This window comes from Melozone crissalis, unplaced genomic scaffold (assembly GCF_028551555.1).
Source record: "Melozone crissalis strain CALT ecotype California unplaced genomic scaffold, PUWL_Pcris_2 ptg000057l_1, whole genome shotgun sequence".
NCBI classification, from domain to species: domain Eukaryota; kingdom Metazoa; phylum Chordata; class Aves; order Passeriformes; family Passerellidae; genus Melozone; species Melozone crissalis.
This window is the reverse complement of record NW_026535835.1, coordinates 10,862,921-10,879,584: the sequence shown is the minus strand read 5'-3', so window position 1 is coordinate 10,879,584 and position 16,664 is coordinate 10,862,921. Positions and strand designations below refer to the sequence as shown.

Here is a 16,664-nt window from a genome sequence, read left to right as displayed (position 1 = left end):
GCTGGATGAAATGCTAAGCTGGATGAAGCTGGGAGCAACCTGGTCTTTTCTAACCCAAACCATTCCATAACAGGATTTTACCATCTCCCAAACAGCAGGTTGGCATCTAGAAGGAGTTAGTGCTAAATATTGCACCATCCCCAGCCAAATATTGCACCATTCCCAACTTTCACTGGCCTCAGCTGCATCTCCAATGTAGAGAGAATATTCTTACCACTCTGTGGAATTTAATTCTGTGGAAGTTTGGTTTTGGAAGGAGTTACAGGGGATGAGGAAGGGGCTACAGGTGGGACTGGGATGAACGAGCTGTTTTTCCTTGCAGGGATACAAATACCTGTACCTGACTCCTCAAGACTACAAGAAAGTCAGTGCCTTGAACTCTGTTCACTGTGAGCACGTGGAGGAAAATGGAGAGTCCAGGTAGGCATGGAAAGCTTTCTGTTCATCCTTGGGGCATGCAGGGCATGTCCTTGTCCTCAGCTGGGGCATTCCCTAGGGTAGGGGATGGAGGCATGGGAGAAGGAAATGAAGAAAAGGTGAGAGTCTTGTTGTAATCCTTGTTTTTTTCATCTTTCCCTTTGTCTGCATTCCCTTCCTTTCGTAATTCCCTTTCCCTTCCTAATTTTCCTATTAATCAGCCTGCTCCTCAGGTCCTGTGGGAATGACAGGACACTTTCCCCAGGCCTCGCTCTCCCTTGGCCTTTCCCCTTGCAGTGCTGCTCCTGTGGGAAGGTTCCATGGTGCTGCAGGACGGGCCCTGCCCAGCCCCTGCCCGGGCTTCATGCACATTTCCCCTTGGAGCCTTAATGATATTTAGTCACTTTCCATTTTCTTTGTAGCAAACTGATTCAGCAAATCAGTGGACCTTGTGGCTCAGGGGCTGTGTGTGTCTCCCTCAGGTACAAGATAACGGATATTATCGGCAAGGAGGACGGGCTTGGAGTAGAGAACCTCAGAGCATCTGGCATGATTGCTGGAGAATCATCTTTAGCCTATGATAGTGTTATCACCATCAGCTTGGTAATCCCCCACTGCTTTCTATTCTTCAAATGTATTGTCTGTTTCAGCTAAAAATCCTGTGATGATATCCCGAGCATCCATCTGGGATCGGCCTTCTGGCTGATGGAAATGGGCTCCTGTAGGCTTTGAGCAATGCTCCTGGCACCAGTGCAGGGCTGGGTCCCCTCCACACTCAATTTAAAACACTTCAGGCATTTGGCCTCACATTTGCTCCGTCTGAAAATTGCTGCTTGTCTTTTTTGTTTTTTTTTTAATAAAATACATTTATGTTCAGATCCTGTGTTGTACAAAGCACTGGATTCTGGAATTTTCCAGTGAGACTAGATTTCATGGCCTTGTACTACAAACACACCTAGTTTCATCTCAGTGTTTGAATCAATAGGTTGTGGCTGTGTGGAGAGACAGAAATCAATGCCGTTGCTTTTTCCTTTTTTTCCCTTCTTCCCTTTTTCCCCAGGTGACGTGTCGGGCGATCGGGATCGGGGCCTACATCGTGCGGCTGGGCCAGAGAACCATCCAGGTGGAGAACTCCCACATCATCCTCACGGGCTGTGGGGCCCTCAACAAGGTGAGTGCCTGCATTTCAGCCCTCAGGGCCCTCAGGGTGCTCATGGAGTCTGGCATGGTGTGGGCTGAAGGAGGAGAGAAGCTCTCAGAGCCCTCAGGGTGCTCATGGAGTCTGGCATGGTATGGGTTCAAGGAGGAGAGCAGCCCTCAGGGCCCTCAGGGTGCTCATGGAGTCTGGCATGGTGTGGGCTCAAGGAGGAGAGAAGCCCTCAGGGTGCTCATGGAGTCTGGCATGGTATGGGTTCAAGGAGGAGAGCAGCCCTCAGGGCCCTCAGGGTGCTCATGGAGTCTGGCATGGTGTGGGCTCAAGGAGGAGAGAAGCCCTCAGGGTGCTCATGGAGTCTGGCATGGTGTGGGCTCAAGGAGGAGAGAAGCCCTCAGGGCCCTCAGGGTGCTCATGGAGTCTGGCATGGTGTGGGCTCAAGGAGGAGAGAAGCCCTCAGGGTGCTCATGGAGTCTGGCATGGTGTGGGCTCAAGGAGGAGAGAAGCCCTCAGGGTGCTCATGGAGTCTGGCATGGTGTGGGCTCAAGGAGGAGAGAAGCCCTCAGGGTGCTCATGGAGTCTGGCATGGTGTGGGCTCAAGGAGGAGAGCAGCTCTCCATAGAGGTTGTGTGTGATGGTGGTCTGAGGATGAGGGAAGAGACGGAGATCTGACTCTATGTTTTAGAAGGCTTGATTTATTATTTTATGATATATATTACATTAAAACTATACTAAAAGAATAGAAGAAAAGGTTTCATCTCAGGAGGCCAGCTAAGCTAAGAATAGAATCAGAAAGAATGATAACAAAGGCAGCTGCCTCAGACTCTCTGTCCAAGCCAGCTGGGCTGTGATTGGCCATTAATTATGAACATCTAAGACGGGCTAATCAAAGATGCACCTGTTGCATTCCACAGCAGCAGATAATCATTCTTTACATTTTGTTCCTGAGGCCTCTCAGCTTCTCAGGAGGAAAAAATCCTAAAGAAAGGATTTTCAATAAAAAGATGTCTGCGACAGTTGTGGGCACGCATTGAATCCCAGGCAGGGCCTTCTCCCACCCTCTGAGGGCTGTGAGGGGAACCAGGGCTAATCTCAGGGTCTGAAAGTTCCTGCTCCAAAATACATGGCCCAGAGTCCCCTGAATTCTGGCCACCCCCAGCATTGTGTAAGTTCTGAGGAGCTTGGATACTGTTTTTCTAGGCTGGGAGCGAGATCTCCTGCTGGAAACCTCAGCTGTGTGGGGACAGGAGGAATAACTGGGGCTGTTACAAAGAAAACTTACAGCCTCACTGCTAAAGTGGCTCTTTTTTCCCCCCCACTCCAGAGGCAGATTTTCTTGTCCCTTGCTGCCCCAAGCCCATTAATCCCCCAGGCTGCAGCCTGGTGCAGACACAGCTCCCAGCCCACTCTGCTCCATGGCTGTCCCTGAGGGCTTTGTTTCCCTGAGTTGGGGCTGTGTGCTGTGAGTGCCCTTCCCCATCGAGCAGCTTTGTTCTCAGGCACTCTCAGCACCTGGGGTGCCTGTACTCCATGGCAAGCTGTGTTTCCAGGAGTGCCTGCCTGACAATGGGAGATAAAGGAAAACAGGCTCTTGTTGAATTATTCTCCTGAATAAAGGGGGCTCTGCAGAAAATGAAGCATTGATCCTATCAACTCTAGGCTGCAGCACCCTCAGTTAGATCTCTTACACACATCACACACACCTGCATCAATGGGAGGAAAAGAGGCATTTGAAGATCCAGCCTTTAAAAAGAAATTGAGTCAGTTTAGTGCTTGCTGGAGTGCAGTGAGTTGCCTGGTTCCAGCTGTCACTTGCTGGGGCCCTGCAGAGTTTCCCAGATGGCAGGGCCAGGCTGTTCAGCTCTCCCCTCTTCCAGGTTTAGCTGCACTCCCTGCCCCTGCTCTCAGTGCCTGTTTGCACAGGACTCCTTTAATCCCACTGAATTTTAGGCACTTAAAAATTAATAGTATGGAGTGAATTAAGCACCTGACCTCTGCCAGCAGGCACAGGCAGAAGGAGCTGCTTTCTGTGGGGGATTTATCCCATCCTGAGAATTTCAGTGGGCTCAACAAAATCCTGTGTGTCCCTTCCCCTCCTCCCTGCTCTGCTGGGATGCTTGTGTCAGCTCTACCTGCCTGAAGGTGAGGGAGGAACCTGTTGCATCCTCCCCAGCTTTCCCAGCCAGCCCCAGCAGTGTTCACCTGCCCTTGACCAGTCCCCTCACTCCTGGGTGCGTGTGATGTCTGCTCCTTCAGAGATCCTCAGTTTCCAGTGCCTGCAGTGCTGCTCAGGGCTTCCTGGAGGAATCCAGCTACAGTTGTGTCCCAGAAATGTGTTTGAAGCAGGGAGCTGGTGTCCAGGGCTAGCCTGGAATGTCTGAGCTCAGTCTGGCTGATCTGAAGCAAGCAGTGGATGCTGATCCATGCAAGCACATCTTCAAAATGTCTCCTGTCCGCCAGCAGAACGTGCAGCACAAAACTGTTCCTGCAGCAATGGAGACAATTGGGCTTTCAGAGAGCAGGCAGGCCTTTCTGGGAAGTTGTTTCATTTTATTTTTTTCCCTGTGAAACGCTGGATTCTTTCTAATTTACAAAGGGAGCAGAGGGGAATGGTGACAAACATTATGTGCAGCCAGAGCTGCTGCTGGTCTTGTTCATTATCATTATGTAAAAGCAGCCTGAGGGTTTAGGTGTGGAGGGAAAGGTCCAGCTGCCAGAGCCAGGGGTGACCTCTAACTCAGATGATGAGCTCAAGGTCAGTGTCGCTTGGAGCTGCAGCTCCTGGTGCCTTCTGGGCTTGGCTCCTCACGTGCTGCTGGTGAGCACAGGGCACATCCTGGGGAGACAGCTGGGTTAGAGCACCCTGCAGCCCTTCCCTGGAAGGGAACCACCAGGGCTGTGCATGGTTCCATGCTGGAGCTTTGTCCCCATGCCCAGGTGAAGGTGCCATGCCCCAGGTGCCAGCACAGGGCACACAGGGCCGTGTTTCCCTGCCCCTTTTGTGTCCCCCATGCATTTCCCAGGGCTGTGCAGGGTTTCCCTGGTGGAGCTTTGTCCCCATGCCCAGGTGAAGGTGCCATGCCCCAGGTGCCAGCACAGGGCACACAGGGCCGTGTTTCCCTGCCCCTTCTGTGTCCCCAGAGCATTTCAGCAGGGCTGTGCAGCGTTTCCCTGGTGGAGCTTTGGCCCCATGCCCAGGTGAAGGTGCCATGCCCCAGGTGCCAGCACAGGGCACACAGGGCCGTGTTTCCCTGCCCCTTCTGTGTCCCCAGAGCATTTCAGCAGGGCTGTGCAGGGTTCCATGCTGGAGCTTTGTCCCCATGCCCAGGTGAAGGTGCCATGCCCCAGGTGCCAGCACAGGGCACACAGGGCTGTGTTTCCCTGCCCCTTCTGTGTCCCCAGAGCATTTCAGCAGGGCTGTGCAGGGTTTCCCTGGTGGAGCTTTGTCCCCATGCCCAGGTGAAGGTGCCATGCCCCAGGTGCCAGCACAGGGCACACAGGGCTGTGTTTCCCTGCCCCTTTTGTGTCCCCAGAGCATTGCAGCAGGGGTGGCTGGAGGGGTGGAAATGCCATTTCCCCGCTCGGGGTGAGCGTGTGCCGCGCTGTGCCGAGCCCGCTGACCCCCCTGCAAATTGAAATAATGATAATGCGCGTCTCCTGACTGCATCAAAGTATCAGCACATCAAAAGCCAGGAGGCATGAAATGCAAATGATAAAGTGAAAGCAGATGGATTGTGCATGATCGCCTGATGCCCAATGAATTTTAAAAGATGCTGGTTCACATGGGGAGAGGGGCTGAAATAAACACGTTATCCCTGCAATTTTTTCTTTTTTTTTCCCCCTTTTTTTTTTGTTCTTGCTGCTCACTCCTGACAATATTTTTTCACACTTCAGCGAGCAGCCACTCCATCTCCCTCCCTCCCTTCCCTCTCTTTCTCTCCCTCTCTCTCTGGCGCTGTCTCCACCTCACACACGTCTCGGGTCATGTCGCCGCAGCTCCGGTGGAAATAATAAGATATAAACCACGAGGTTGTTATTTGCATAGAAATAGCATGGAGCCCCAGGCAGCATGGGAGAAGGACACAGAGATCATTTGTCTAAAATTTTAATGAAAACTTTTGCTGAGGCAGAGATTTTTATTTTTTTTTTTTTTAAACTTCCCCTGCCTCCCCCTTTTTCTGCCCCCAAACCTTCCTCCTCTTCTTCCTCCCTCCCTCCCTCCCTTGCCTCATGATAACCTGAGCACGGGGTGATTTCAGACCTGACGTGCTGTGCCCTGCACCAACACCTCCATTTCCACGGGTTTTCTTTTTGATGGAAGTCAGACCAAAGAGCCTGGCATTCCCCATTCCTGCACTGCTTCCAGGGCTGTGTTCCATTTCAGCCCTTCCAAGGATGTTCCAGAGTCTGCCTCTGACCTATTTTTAATCAGTTTGCTCCTCCTTGTCTTTTGTGTTTAAAAGAAATCCCGTCTTGGAGGCTGTTGTGTTAATGGAAACAAATAGTGGCTTTCAGTCACGTTTTCCCTGCAGATGGGTGTTCTGGGCTTTTCCTGAGGGAAGCCAGGTTAGGCTGAGACTTTCGGGAGCAGGATTCCCATCAGTTTGTTGTGTACATGCTCAGCCAGGCTCTCAGACAGTTCATTTTGTGATGGTGATGAAGAGCTGCCCCGAAGCTGCCAGAGGTGACAGAATTCTGACCAGCCCTGGTTTGTTCCCCTCCTGTTTTAGCTTTATTTTCCCCCAAACCCTCTGGTGTTGACTTGCCCTGTGCTCGCCGTGGTTTGCTCAGAGCACCAGGGGTGAGCTGGACAAACCCCACCTGCCAGGACTCTGCAGGGAGGATGAGGGGCCACAAACTGAAATATGAAACATTCAAGGCACAGTTCAGCACTTTGGGCTTCATCTCCCTGCCTGGTCATGGGGTGGCATTTATGACCAGAATGGGTCAAAAAAGAAAAAAAAGTGTTATTTGGTCTTGTTGGATTCCTTTGCACGAGTTCAGAAGAGAATATCTTTGTGGTTTTGATTTGGTCCTGAATTGTGCTGCAGAACGTTCTGGATGCTCTGGGATTCACAGAACAGGATGAGACAATAGGTCAGGGCTGCTCGGGGGGCTGTGAGAGAGGTCTGGGCAGCTCTCAGGCTCCTCAGGGAGGAACAGGAGGCTCACACAGCCTGGGGAGTGATTGCCAACAGCAATATTTACCCTTCAATTTCACAATCTGCAAAAATAAATAAAAGCCCTGTGAGCCTGATGCTGTTTGGGGTTTGTACTGTGGAAAGCTATTTTTTTTTTTGAGATTCAAGGCAGGGATAGCTCAGTATCTGCTCAAGATGACTCCAGTCCTGGGATTAGATCAAAGCAATCATGTGAGAGCAATCATGTGAGTTAGAACAGCAAGTGCCAGCCCTGTCATTCAAAGGAGCATTATAATTATTAATGCATGATATGAATCATTCTGTAGTGGCACAGCAGGACTGTTGGGAGATCTGGATGGGTGCAGGGTGTTGGAGAATGCTAAGCAAGGAGGGCTGGGAATGTCAACCAGAAATGAGCACTCACCAGCATCGAGGGTTGGCTCCTTGTGTGGAGGTTGGGGCTGCCCAAGGTTATCCTGGGGAGCAGGAGGGATAACCTAGCTGTGCCCTGGGTGCTGAGAACAAGGGTGGGCCCAGGGGGAGGTCGTGTTCTCTTGCTCTGTGTGGAGCAGTGCATGCAGGCAGGATGGATGCCTGGCCTCAGTGCAGATAAACAACCACCCTCACCCTCCGTGGCTGCATTTTTGTTTTAATTGCCTTTCTTTAAGTGGTGATATTTGTGTATTGTTCCCATTAGAGACAATTTACGTTCCAGGCATGCCATTATCAGTCCCTTGGTGTTTGCTTAGGGAGGGAAGTCTAATAGATTTCTGTTGACTTTTTTTATTCTCCCTCCTTCTATCATTTTTAATACAGATCTGGCTCAGTTTATCTGTGTGGGTGGGGGCTCTGTGTGTGTTTAATTCTGCTAAACACGAGTTTGCCATCATGGGCCATATTTTGCCTGTCCAAAGCTCTTCCCCAGGTTTGTGCCCTGCTCCTGGGGATCCTGCAGGCTGTGTTCTCACTGGAGCATTAACTCTGCTCCCTGATGTTCCACAGGAGCTGAACTTTTCAAAAATATCCCAGAATTATTGGTCCAGACCATCCCTCCTGGGCTGTCCCCAGGGGGACATTGGGGTGAGCAGCCTGGGGTGTGTTCTGTAAGAATTCCCTGTGATTCTGGACACATGATGGGAACTGCGGGAACAGCACTGGAGAATTGCATTGGAGCATTTCTCATGACTGAACCTAAATTCACACTGCAAAGTGAGCAGAGTTTCAGTGTGCTGGTGAAGAGGTCCCTGCACTGCAGCCTCTGCCCCAGGGTCTCTCAGTGACAGGGTCCAGAAGGTTCTCTGGGGTCCAGAAGGTGACAAAGGAAATGACCAAGATCTTTGCGTTGGAGACAGCCATTGATGTTGTTTATGGGGTTCATATCTAGCTTAGGGAACCCCTGGCTGGGACAGGTGGGATTTATGGGCGTTGGCACCATGCAGAAGAGGGGCTGTAATTTTAGTTTGCAAAGTGAATTGAGTCCTTTTGATTTACCACTGGCTGAGGGAGTGACCTTGAGCAAAACACACGCAGGGAGAGGAGAGAGGGGCACGAGGGTTTTGACAAGACATTTTTCATTTGGAAATGCCACTTCACTGAATCTGGAGCTCTTCAGGAAGAAGTATCAGTTTGGATGAGCTTCTTCTCAGGAATTTTTTGGGTCGAATGAAAAGTTGTTCGGTTCTCATTTCCCAGCTGATTTTCTTCCCAAATTAATTTTTATTTTTAATACGTACAGCAGATATTTTAGAGGTCATTTGGAGCCTGTCTGATCTCGAGTTTGTAGTTCAGCCCTCAAGATGGCAAAACCTGATTTTTCTGCTGCAGCCCAGAAATTTTCCTCAGTAACCGCAAGGTGGGAAAACCTTCCCACCAAAAATGTGTGATGGAGACACACAGACAGACAGACAGACAGAACCTGTGGTGTGTGTGACCAGCTGTGGAGCCCTGCTCCCTGTGTGTCTGTGAGGAGCGTTGGGAGGAGCAGGAGCTGCATTTCCACGTGCTCCTGGCTGCACCTTGCCCTGCTGAAGTGCAATTGCTTTTTTGCCCCTTCCCCCTCTGATCTCACCAAATGGAAGCAGGGAAGGACTCCAGCAGCAGGACCTGCCCCTGGATTTGCAGTCAGGAGCCATCCCCAATAACCATCAGGCTGTCAGCTCCCCACCTCCCCCCAGCTCCCACCTCCCCCATCACTCACCAAAGGGAAAAAAGAGCCGGGGCTGCAGCTTGAAATATATCATGCAATAGTGTATCATGAATTTCTTGTGAATCACATTGGAGAAGCAGGTTTATTTATTTCCGAGACTCTAAATCAATACAAAGTAGGTCTCTTAGTTCTGAAGCTGGGATGGAGTGGGAAAAAATGAGCCCATTGTACTCTTAAAACTTTGGGGAAAGGAGATGACAGCTATATAATTCCATTTACCAGGCACTAGGGGCTTTAATGTGAAGGTGACAGGGAGCTCTTTGTGCATTTAGAGCACCATATCTTCTAAATAAAAGATCTGTAGACTTGATAGTGGAGTATAGCTCTGCCTTTAATAATCTCCAAGCATTAGACCGAGCCAATCTGTTCCCCAGTCAGAAGGGTCCCCCACCGCACGCTCGTAAATTCCGAGTGCAGGAACTGCACAGAGCCAGGATTAGCAATGCAGGAAGGGCAGAGAGGAGCTGTCTGTGCTCCCAGTGCCAGGCACGGGGCTCTGCATTCTGTGCTCTCTTCCCTCTTGCTGCTTTTCCCCTCTAATGCGTGATCCGTGTGGGGGAAGAGCTGGAAATGAGCACTGAGCTCTGTCGAGGCTTGGCTGCACATAATAGCAGTCAGGTTTGAAGTTCCTGCATTGTGTTCCTACATTTTTTCTGATGAGACATTCATTCCCATCATTTCTGCCTGTTTATGAAAAATAGGCTATTTATAGGACGTGCATATGCCTCTCCTGCTTCGTGTTCCTGGCAGACAATATAAATTGTGGGATGGGAATTGCAATTATTGAAATTATTTGGATAAAAATCTGGCACTTATATTTGATATGAACACATGATATGCTTGGAATAATAACAGCACTTATGTTACATAATGATTCCCATTCAAGCCCTCCAAGCTGTCATGTTTTCAGATCTTTCAGCCTGGGTGAAACAGATGAGCCAGCCCAGCTTTGCAGGGAAAGTCCCAACTCTCCAGCAGCTCAGCTTCTGAGAGGGGAAAGCAGCTGCTCAGCATGGGTTGGAGTGCTGGAAAATTATAAATATGCACATGATGGGCCTATGAACCTGTTGAGGACCATCCTTCAGAGGCTGTTGGAATCCTGGCTCTGCTCGTGCTTGCCAAAGGATCCTCTGAAATAACAAAAAATGTGCTTTCCTCATGGGTTTTTTGAAGATCTTATGAACTCAGTGTTGGCAACACTGCCCCAAGTATTTTGGAATATTTTGGAGGTCTTCTCCAAGGTAACAAATGGCAGCACAAGAGGAGATACAGGCTGGACACTAGGAGGAATTCCTTCATGGGAAGAGTTTAAGGTCCCTTCCCAGCCAGACCATTCTCGGTTCCATGATCCTCCTGAGCCCCCTGAGCCCTCCCGAACCCCCAGTGCCAGGCAGGGGATGGAGCAGCCCATGCTGTGCTGAGGCTCTGTGACTCAGAGCACTGTCCCCTCTCACCTGTGCCCCTCCAGCTCATCCCAGCCCCAGCACAGGCTCTCCTCAAGCACCTTTCCCTGCAGCTGGGCTCCCTCTGCCTGGCTCCCTCCTGCTCTGGGCTCTCCCCCTGCCGCAGGCTCTGCTGGAAGGGCTGCAGCTCTCAGAAGGAGCTGTGTGTTTATCTGCATCTCTAAAAAGGGATTTAGGGGTGAGAGCAGTGCTATGTTAGGCTGTTTCATTGCCTGTCAGCAGTGCTAAACCTGAGCTGTCTGCAGAGTCTCCAGATAAGCAGGAGCAGAGGCCCATTTTGCATGTACACGCGTTTGCATTGGTTCAGAGAGGGGCAGTTTAAATCCTCTTTATTTTTATTTTCCTCTGTGGGAAGCATTTAGCTAGGCTTGTGCCTGGCATCTGGAGGCCTGGGCTTTTCTTATCCTTGAACCTAAATCTGTGCTGCTGTCTTCTCTACCACGGCTTTGCTTGGCACTGATTCTGTTAGAGGAGGAGGAGGAAGGTGTTGGAGCTCAGAAGGGAGAGCCGGGAACATCCCTGTGCTAAAACACACCCTGAATTCTATATTTGGGGTTAGGTTTGTGACATCTGTGCCTCGGTTTTTTCTCTACATAAACCTTGGCTGGCATGTGCCAGCTCCTCAGTGCCCAGAGTGAGCTGTGCTGGGTGTCTGGGGGAGGCCAGGCTGGTGCTGTGTGTTTGAGGGGGTTTTGAAGATCCAAATGAAGCAGGTGTGTAATGTCCTCTGTCTGTTAGAAAGACTCAACCCATAAAAATAACAAACGGCGTGTATTTGCTGGAATGTCAAAGTTATGAGTTTATTTTGTAATGATGTGCTCCTGCCTTCATGAGGTAAACTGGCCGTGGCAGAGGTGTTATTAGTAATATGGAGTCAGTGGAGCAGAAAGCCAAGTGACCGAGAGATCAGTGTATCAGTCAGGGAGAGGGCAAATGGGAAGAGACAGCAGGAGAATGAGAAAAGAGCTGTGCTGCCCAGGCTCAGATTAGAGATGGAGCTGTGCAAGGGAATGAGCAGCCCCAGCCTGCCTCTGGCCTGCCTCTCCCAGGAGCTCATGGGCCTTTGTCTGTTGTTTTTTATTTTTTCTCAGTTATATATTTCAATACATCCACCCACAGTTTCTTGGAGCAGCTTGGGATTAGTGAGCTGAGCTGGGCTCAGCACTCAGGAGCTTTGGTCACACTGCTGCTTGGGGAGGGCGAGAGGGAAAGCTGCCTCAGTTTCCCCACTGGTATCATTCCCCTTGGGGTTCATAGAATCCAGAATGGTTTGGGCTGGGAGGAACCTTAAAGATCCAATTCCACCCCTGGCATGGGCAGGGACACCTTCTATTATCCCAGGCTGCTCCAACCCCAGTCCAACCTGGCCTTGGACACTTCCAGGGATCCATAGCTTCTCTGGGCATCCTGTGCCAGGGCCTCCCCTGGAAAAATTCCTTCCCAATATCCCACTCACCCCTGCCCTCTGTTCACTGGGGATCACTGTTCAGCAGCTCTTATCTGCGCACAGGGCTTGGGAGGCTGTGCTGGGAGAGGTTGCTCCATCCTTTCCATTTCCAGGTGATGCTGAGGTGCTGCAGGGCTGGGTTTGTGTGTCCCTCCTTGGCCAGCACCTCCTGCTCACACCCCAGCCCTGATGGCTCTCCCATTTCTCTTCCCCCAGGTGCTTGGACGGGAAGTTTACACCTCCAACAACCAGCTGGGAGGGATCCAGATCATGCACAACAACGGGGTGACCCATGGCACTGTGTGTGATGACTTTGAAGGGGTCTACACCATTCTGCAGTGGCTTTCCTACATGCCAAAGGTAATTCCTGGGCCTGCCAGGTGAGAGGTGCCACTGTTTGCTGTGTTTGCAGGGTTTTGGGAAAGGGGCTCTCACTTCCTTCTGTGTTTCCCTTTTTCCCTTAGAACATCCACAGCCCTGTGCCCATCCTGAAGGCCAAGGACCCCATAGACAGGACCATTGACTTTGTTCCCACCAAGGCCCCCTACGACCCTCGCTGGATGCTGGCTGGACGCCCCAACCCAAGTAAGGCCAGGACATGCAGCAGCTCACCTTGTTCCAAGGCTGTTTGCCACGTGTCTGCTACCCAGATATATTTCAGATGCTGTAAAATAATTAGTTCTGAGCAGTATGGCTAGAATATATAAATATTTACACATAATAATATTAATCAATTATATTATTTATAAACAATATTTAAAAGTAGCATGTAAATCCTGAGCGCTCAAGGACACCATACTTTTATAGATGATCTATATACTGAGAATAGGCACTTCTATGGATTTCTTTTTATGATTTAGGGAAAGTCCATCCACAGAGGGAATCACAATATTCCTGCAGATCTTGGGGAGTTGTTGTGTTGGCACCACTGGGGTTGTGCAGCCTTGTGTAGGTACAAGCTGCAAACTGGGTGACCATTACTCCCGCTGTTATTAATGAGTTTGGGGGGCTGAAATGAGATTTGTGATAAACTAAGTTTTCTGGTTTTGGATAATATTTTTTCATCATCTCTCAAGCAATTCATCCAGCTGTCCGGGCGCCGCAAACGCCGGCCTCCAAATCGAGTGACTTCAGATTTTAATTTAGTGGAAGCGTTAAGGAAAGCAGATGATTCCCTGTGATAAGTTAAAGCAGATATCTCCTAGGTGAAAAGTTAAAGCCATTTATTAGAGGAGATATTGCCGTGATATTCTTCAAAGTGACGCCCGACACGAGGCCAGAATCTCAACGATCAGCTTCGGGCTCGCGATAAAGAGATAATTCTGAAATGGATGGTCACATTTTACAGTGGGGCCACAGAGGCAAAGAATGTAGAACACAGTAATTACAAGTTTGGGCTTGATAAAACACTCTCCATCCTGTTTAAGTCAGCAGAGGTTAGCGTGCTCGGATCTCCACTTTTTAATTGGTTTTGGACTTGGGTTTGCAGAAGCAGAGGGAAGAGTTCCTCGGGAGCTCTGTGCCAGGGGGTGAGGCTGGGAGGGATTTGGGGTTTTGGGAGGATTTTTTTGTGGGTTATTTTTATGCAGAGCTTCCCAAAACCCCAGTGCACAGCAGCTGCCCCACAGAATTGTGATTTCTGTAACTGACTCTGAAATACCATTGAAATTTTCGTATTTAGTTCCTGGGTTTCTGCAGCATTCCTTCTTTCAAAGAAAGATTAGGCAGGATCAAGAGAAGAATATGAGATAAGTTTTAAAATAGAAATAGATGTGTTGAAAACCATCTTTAATGACTTTACTGCCTTTTGACAAATGTTTGTAGTCTTGAAAAAAGCAGAGTTATTTATTTAAAAGCACGGGAAGTCCCTCTGCTCTCCGAACCCCATCGTTTAACAATAAATGATGCTTTTGCTGATAAATTGCTGTCTTTATGCAGACTAGGAAATGAAATAAGACATGATGGCTGAAGGCAGACAAATGCTCAGCTGTCTAATGTTCCCTTGTATTGTCATCTATTTAAAATTAAATAAATAAAAAGACAGTGCCATGTTCTCCAGCTGGCATTTTTAAGCAAGTTTGATTTGTTGCTTTGATATTCTGTTTTCTTTCTTCCCTCTCTCCTTCCTCCTTTGATTTTCGTTTTTTCCCCTTCCTTTTAGATCAGAAAGGGCAGTGGCTGAGTGGCTTCTTTGACCATGGCTCATTCATGGAGATCATGCAGCCCTGGGCACAGACAGTGGTGGTGGGGAGAGCAAGGTAAGTTCTGTGTTTTGTGCAATTGTAGAAATCAAGTTTGGATTAGCTTTGCATTTCTCTAGAACACAACATTCCTGTGATTATTTCCTTCTCTCTCTCTGTGTCTATATATATTTAATAGAAGGAGTTGAAAAGAAAGGGATGAGATGACCTTTAAGGTCCCTTCCAACCCATTCCATGGCTCTATAATTCTATAATTTAAAGGCTTCCAGGCCAAGCAGTGTGCCAGGGGTGGAAATCAATGATTTGGCAAAGCCAGAAGCTCTCTGTCCATGCTCAGCTTCACTTGCAGCTCCTTTCTTCTGACAAATTCCGAGTGGCTTTGGACTCTCACACAGCAGGGATATATAACACAAATGAAACAGACTCCTTTCAAAAGCAGTGGCACTTTGAAAAAAAACAAATATGAATGTATTCTTCTGGGATTGTTACTGTAAGTGCTGCCAAAACTCATCTCTCATATGTATGTTTGGAATATGTGTGCTGTTGGCTGTAAATTGTCTTTTATTATTCTATGGCAACTTGTCCAGGGACACACTATAAAACAAGATGTAGCATCTTCATGTGCTAGCCTGATAAAATTTATATGAAGTATTATGGAAAACAGAAGTTGTTTTGAGCTGTTTTCAAGTTCAATAAATAACTGTAATACTTGGATAAAGATGTTCTTTATTAGGTCACATGGGCCCTAATACAGAAGTTATAAGTTACCGATTTAGGACGGCTCCTGCAATTATGGGGTTCCAGCAGACTCTTCATCACAGGGAATGGGAATATTTCAGCCCCTCGGTGCACATGGGCCCTGTCTCTGCCCTGGCTGTGGGAAATCAGCTTGGGCTGCCTGGGGAGGGAGAGGGGCTCTGCTGGGACTGGCCTGGCAGCAGGGCTTCCATGGCCTTTGTGTGCAGCAGGGCTGGCTGCCCTGGGAGGCAGAGCTGGGATCTTCCCTGGTGCCTGCTCTGCTGTCCGTCCCTCTGTCCCTGCTCCCTGTCCCCCTGACTGTCACCCTGCAGAGCAGATCTGGGGAAAACACAGAAATTCTTTAAAGTCCCTCTAAATACCATCCCCTTCTGGGATTCTCTGTTTTTTCATGGTCAAATCCACCAGTACCAAAATCTGGGTGATGGCAGGGAAAGGGTGATGGATACACAGATTTACTTTACCACTCAAAATCTGGATGTGGTTTATTATGTTTGATTTTTAGATAGGAATGTGCTCATCTTTGGAGTAGATTTTGCTTTGAGGGTTGTGACCTCTCTGGAACTCTCCAGCCCCAACTCTGCTCCTGTTCCTTGTCCCCCCTGGGTGTTTGGCTGTGTGAAGCAGGAATTTCAGTGTCTCACCTGTTTGCAGGCTGGGAGGAATACCTGTAGGAGTGGTTGCTGTGGAAACGAGGACGGTGGAGCTCAGCATTCCTGCTGATCCTGCAAACCTGGACTCGGAGGCCAAGGTGGGTGGGCCGTGTGCCCCTGTCCCTGTGTGTCCCCTGCCAGTGTCCCTGTGCAGTTCCCTCCTTTCCCCAGGTGTGGTTCCCATTCCTGGGGAGCTGGCATTGCCTGCACTCTGCTGTGTGACCATTCCTACATTCCTGACCTCCAGGAATTCCCAGATTCCCTGCAGCCCTGCTTCCCTCAGGACTCAGGGAGGGGCAGGGATCAGGGATCAGGAGATGTGACAAGCAAAAATCCCTTCCCTGCTCTCTTGTGTGACTGCAGTGCTCCATGACCTTCCTTTTGCTGTTCCCCTGCCTGGTTTCACAGCCCTGGCCCTGCTTCATCTCTCCAGGGCTTTTTCCTCTCCATCTCCTTTTCTTTCTCTTCTCCTTACAGCATCAGTGTCAGGCTGTCCACACTCTCTTTTCTTAGCTGAATTAATGGGAATGCTGAAGTTGGTGACAAAAGGATTGTCCCAGTTTTCCCACGGCCAAGCAGGTCCCACGCATTTCACCTGCCATGCTCCTCGTTGTTTATCCCACATCACAGCTCCTGATGTTTTTTTCTGTGTTTTAACTTTTACATTAATGCGCTTCAAGGGCCTGACAGTGGATTTTTCTTGCCACCAGATAATCCAGCAGGCTGGGCAGGTGTGGTTCCCTGACTCTGCCTTCAAAACAGCCCAGGCAATCAAGGACTTCAACAGGGAAGGGCTGCCCCTGATGGTCTTTGCCAACTGGAGAGGCTTCTCTGGGGGAATGAAAGGTAAGCAGCACTTTGGAGCTGTCCTGGGTCTGGTTTGGGCTCTGGCTTGGCTGCTCAGGGCACCACAGAGTGCTGCTTGAAGTGTGCTGAAGTGCCAGGGATGTGAGATTGATGCTGTAAAATGTGAAGTGAAAGATTGGATCAGGGCCTCTTGCCTATGTGAGGGAGCACTGGAGCTCTCAGGGTGGCAGAGGCTGCTGGGCACAAGGCAAAGCCTCTCAGTTTGCAGAGGCAAAGGTGGCAAAAGAGGGCAAAATTCTTCCCTCTGGAAAACACCATTTGCCTTTGAGGTGGATTCTGCTCCGTTTGCTTATTCTGCACCCCCTACATGAGCTGCTTTCCCAGCCACACAACTCACTGGGATGCTGTTGATGTAATTTT

General features: G+C 49.5%; 1 protein-coding gene across 2 annotated transcripts in view; it reads left to right on the top strand.

Annotated features, from left to right (window-relative positions):
- Nucleotides 1–16,664, top strand: part of ACACA (acetyl-CoA carboxylase alpha) — a 100,754-nt gene that overhangs the window by 68,675 nt on the left and 15,415 nt on the right. For both annotated transcript variants that reach the window (XM_054287459.1, XM_054287460.1), the window contains 8 exons: nucleotides 323–420; nucleotides 900–1,020; nucleotides 1,478–1,588; nucleotides 12,044–12,187; nucleotides 12,292–12,412; nucleotides 13,989–14,085; nucleotides 15,439–15,535; nucleotides 16,148–16,283. In XM_054287459.1, the coding sequence (XP_054143434.1) occupies nucleotides 323–420; nucleotides 900–1,020; nucleotides 1,478–1,588; nucleotides 12,044–12,187; nucleotides 12,292–12,412; nucleotides 13,989–14,085; nucleotides 15,439–15,535; nucleotides 16,148–16,283 (925 nt within the window). The remainder of the gene's footprint in view (nucleotides 1–322; nucleotides 421–899; nucleotides 1,021–1,477; nucleotides 1,589–12,043; nucleotides 12,188–12,291; nucleotides 12,413–13,988; nucleotides 14,086–15,438; nucleotides 15,536–16,147; nucleotides 16,284–16,664) is intronic.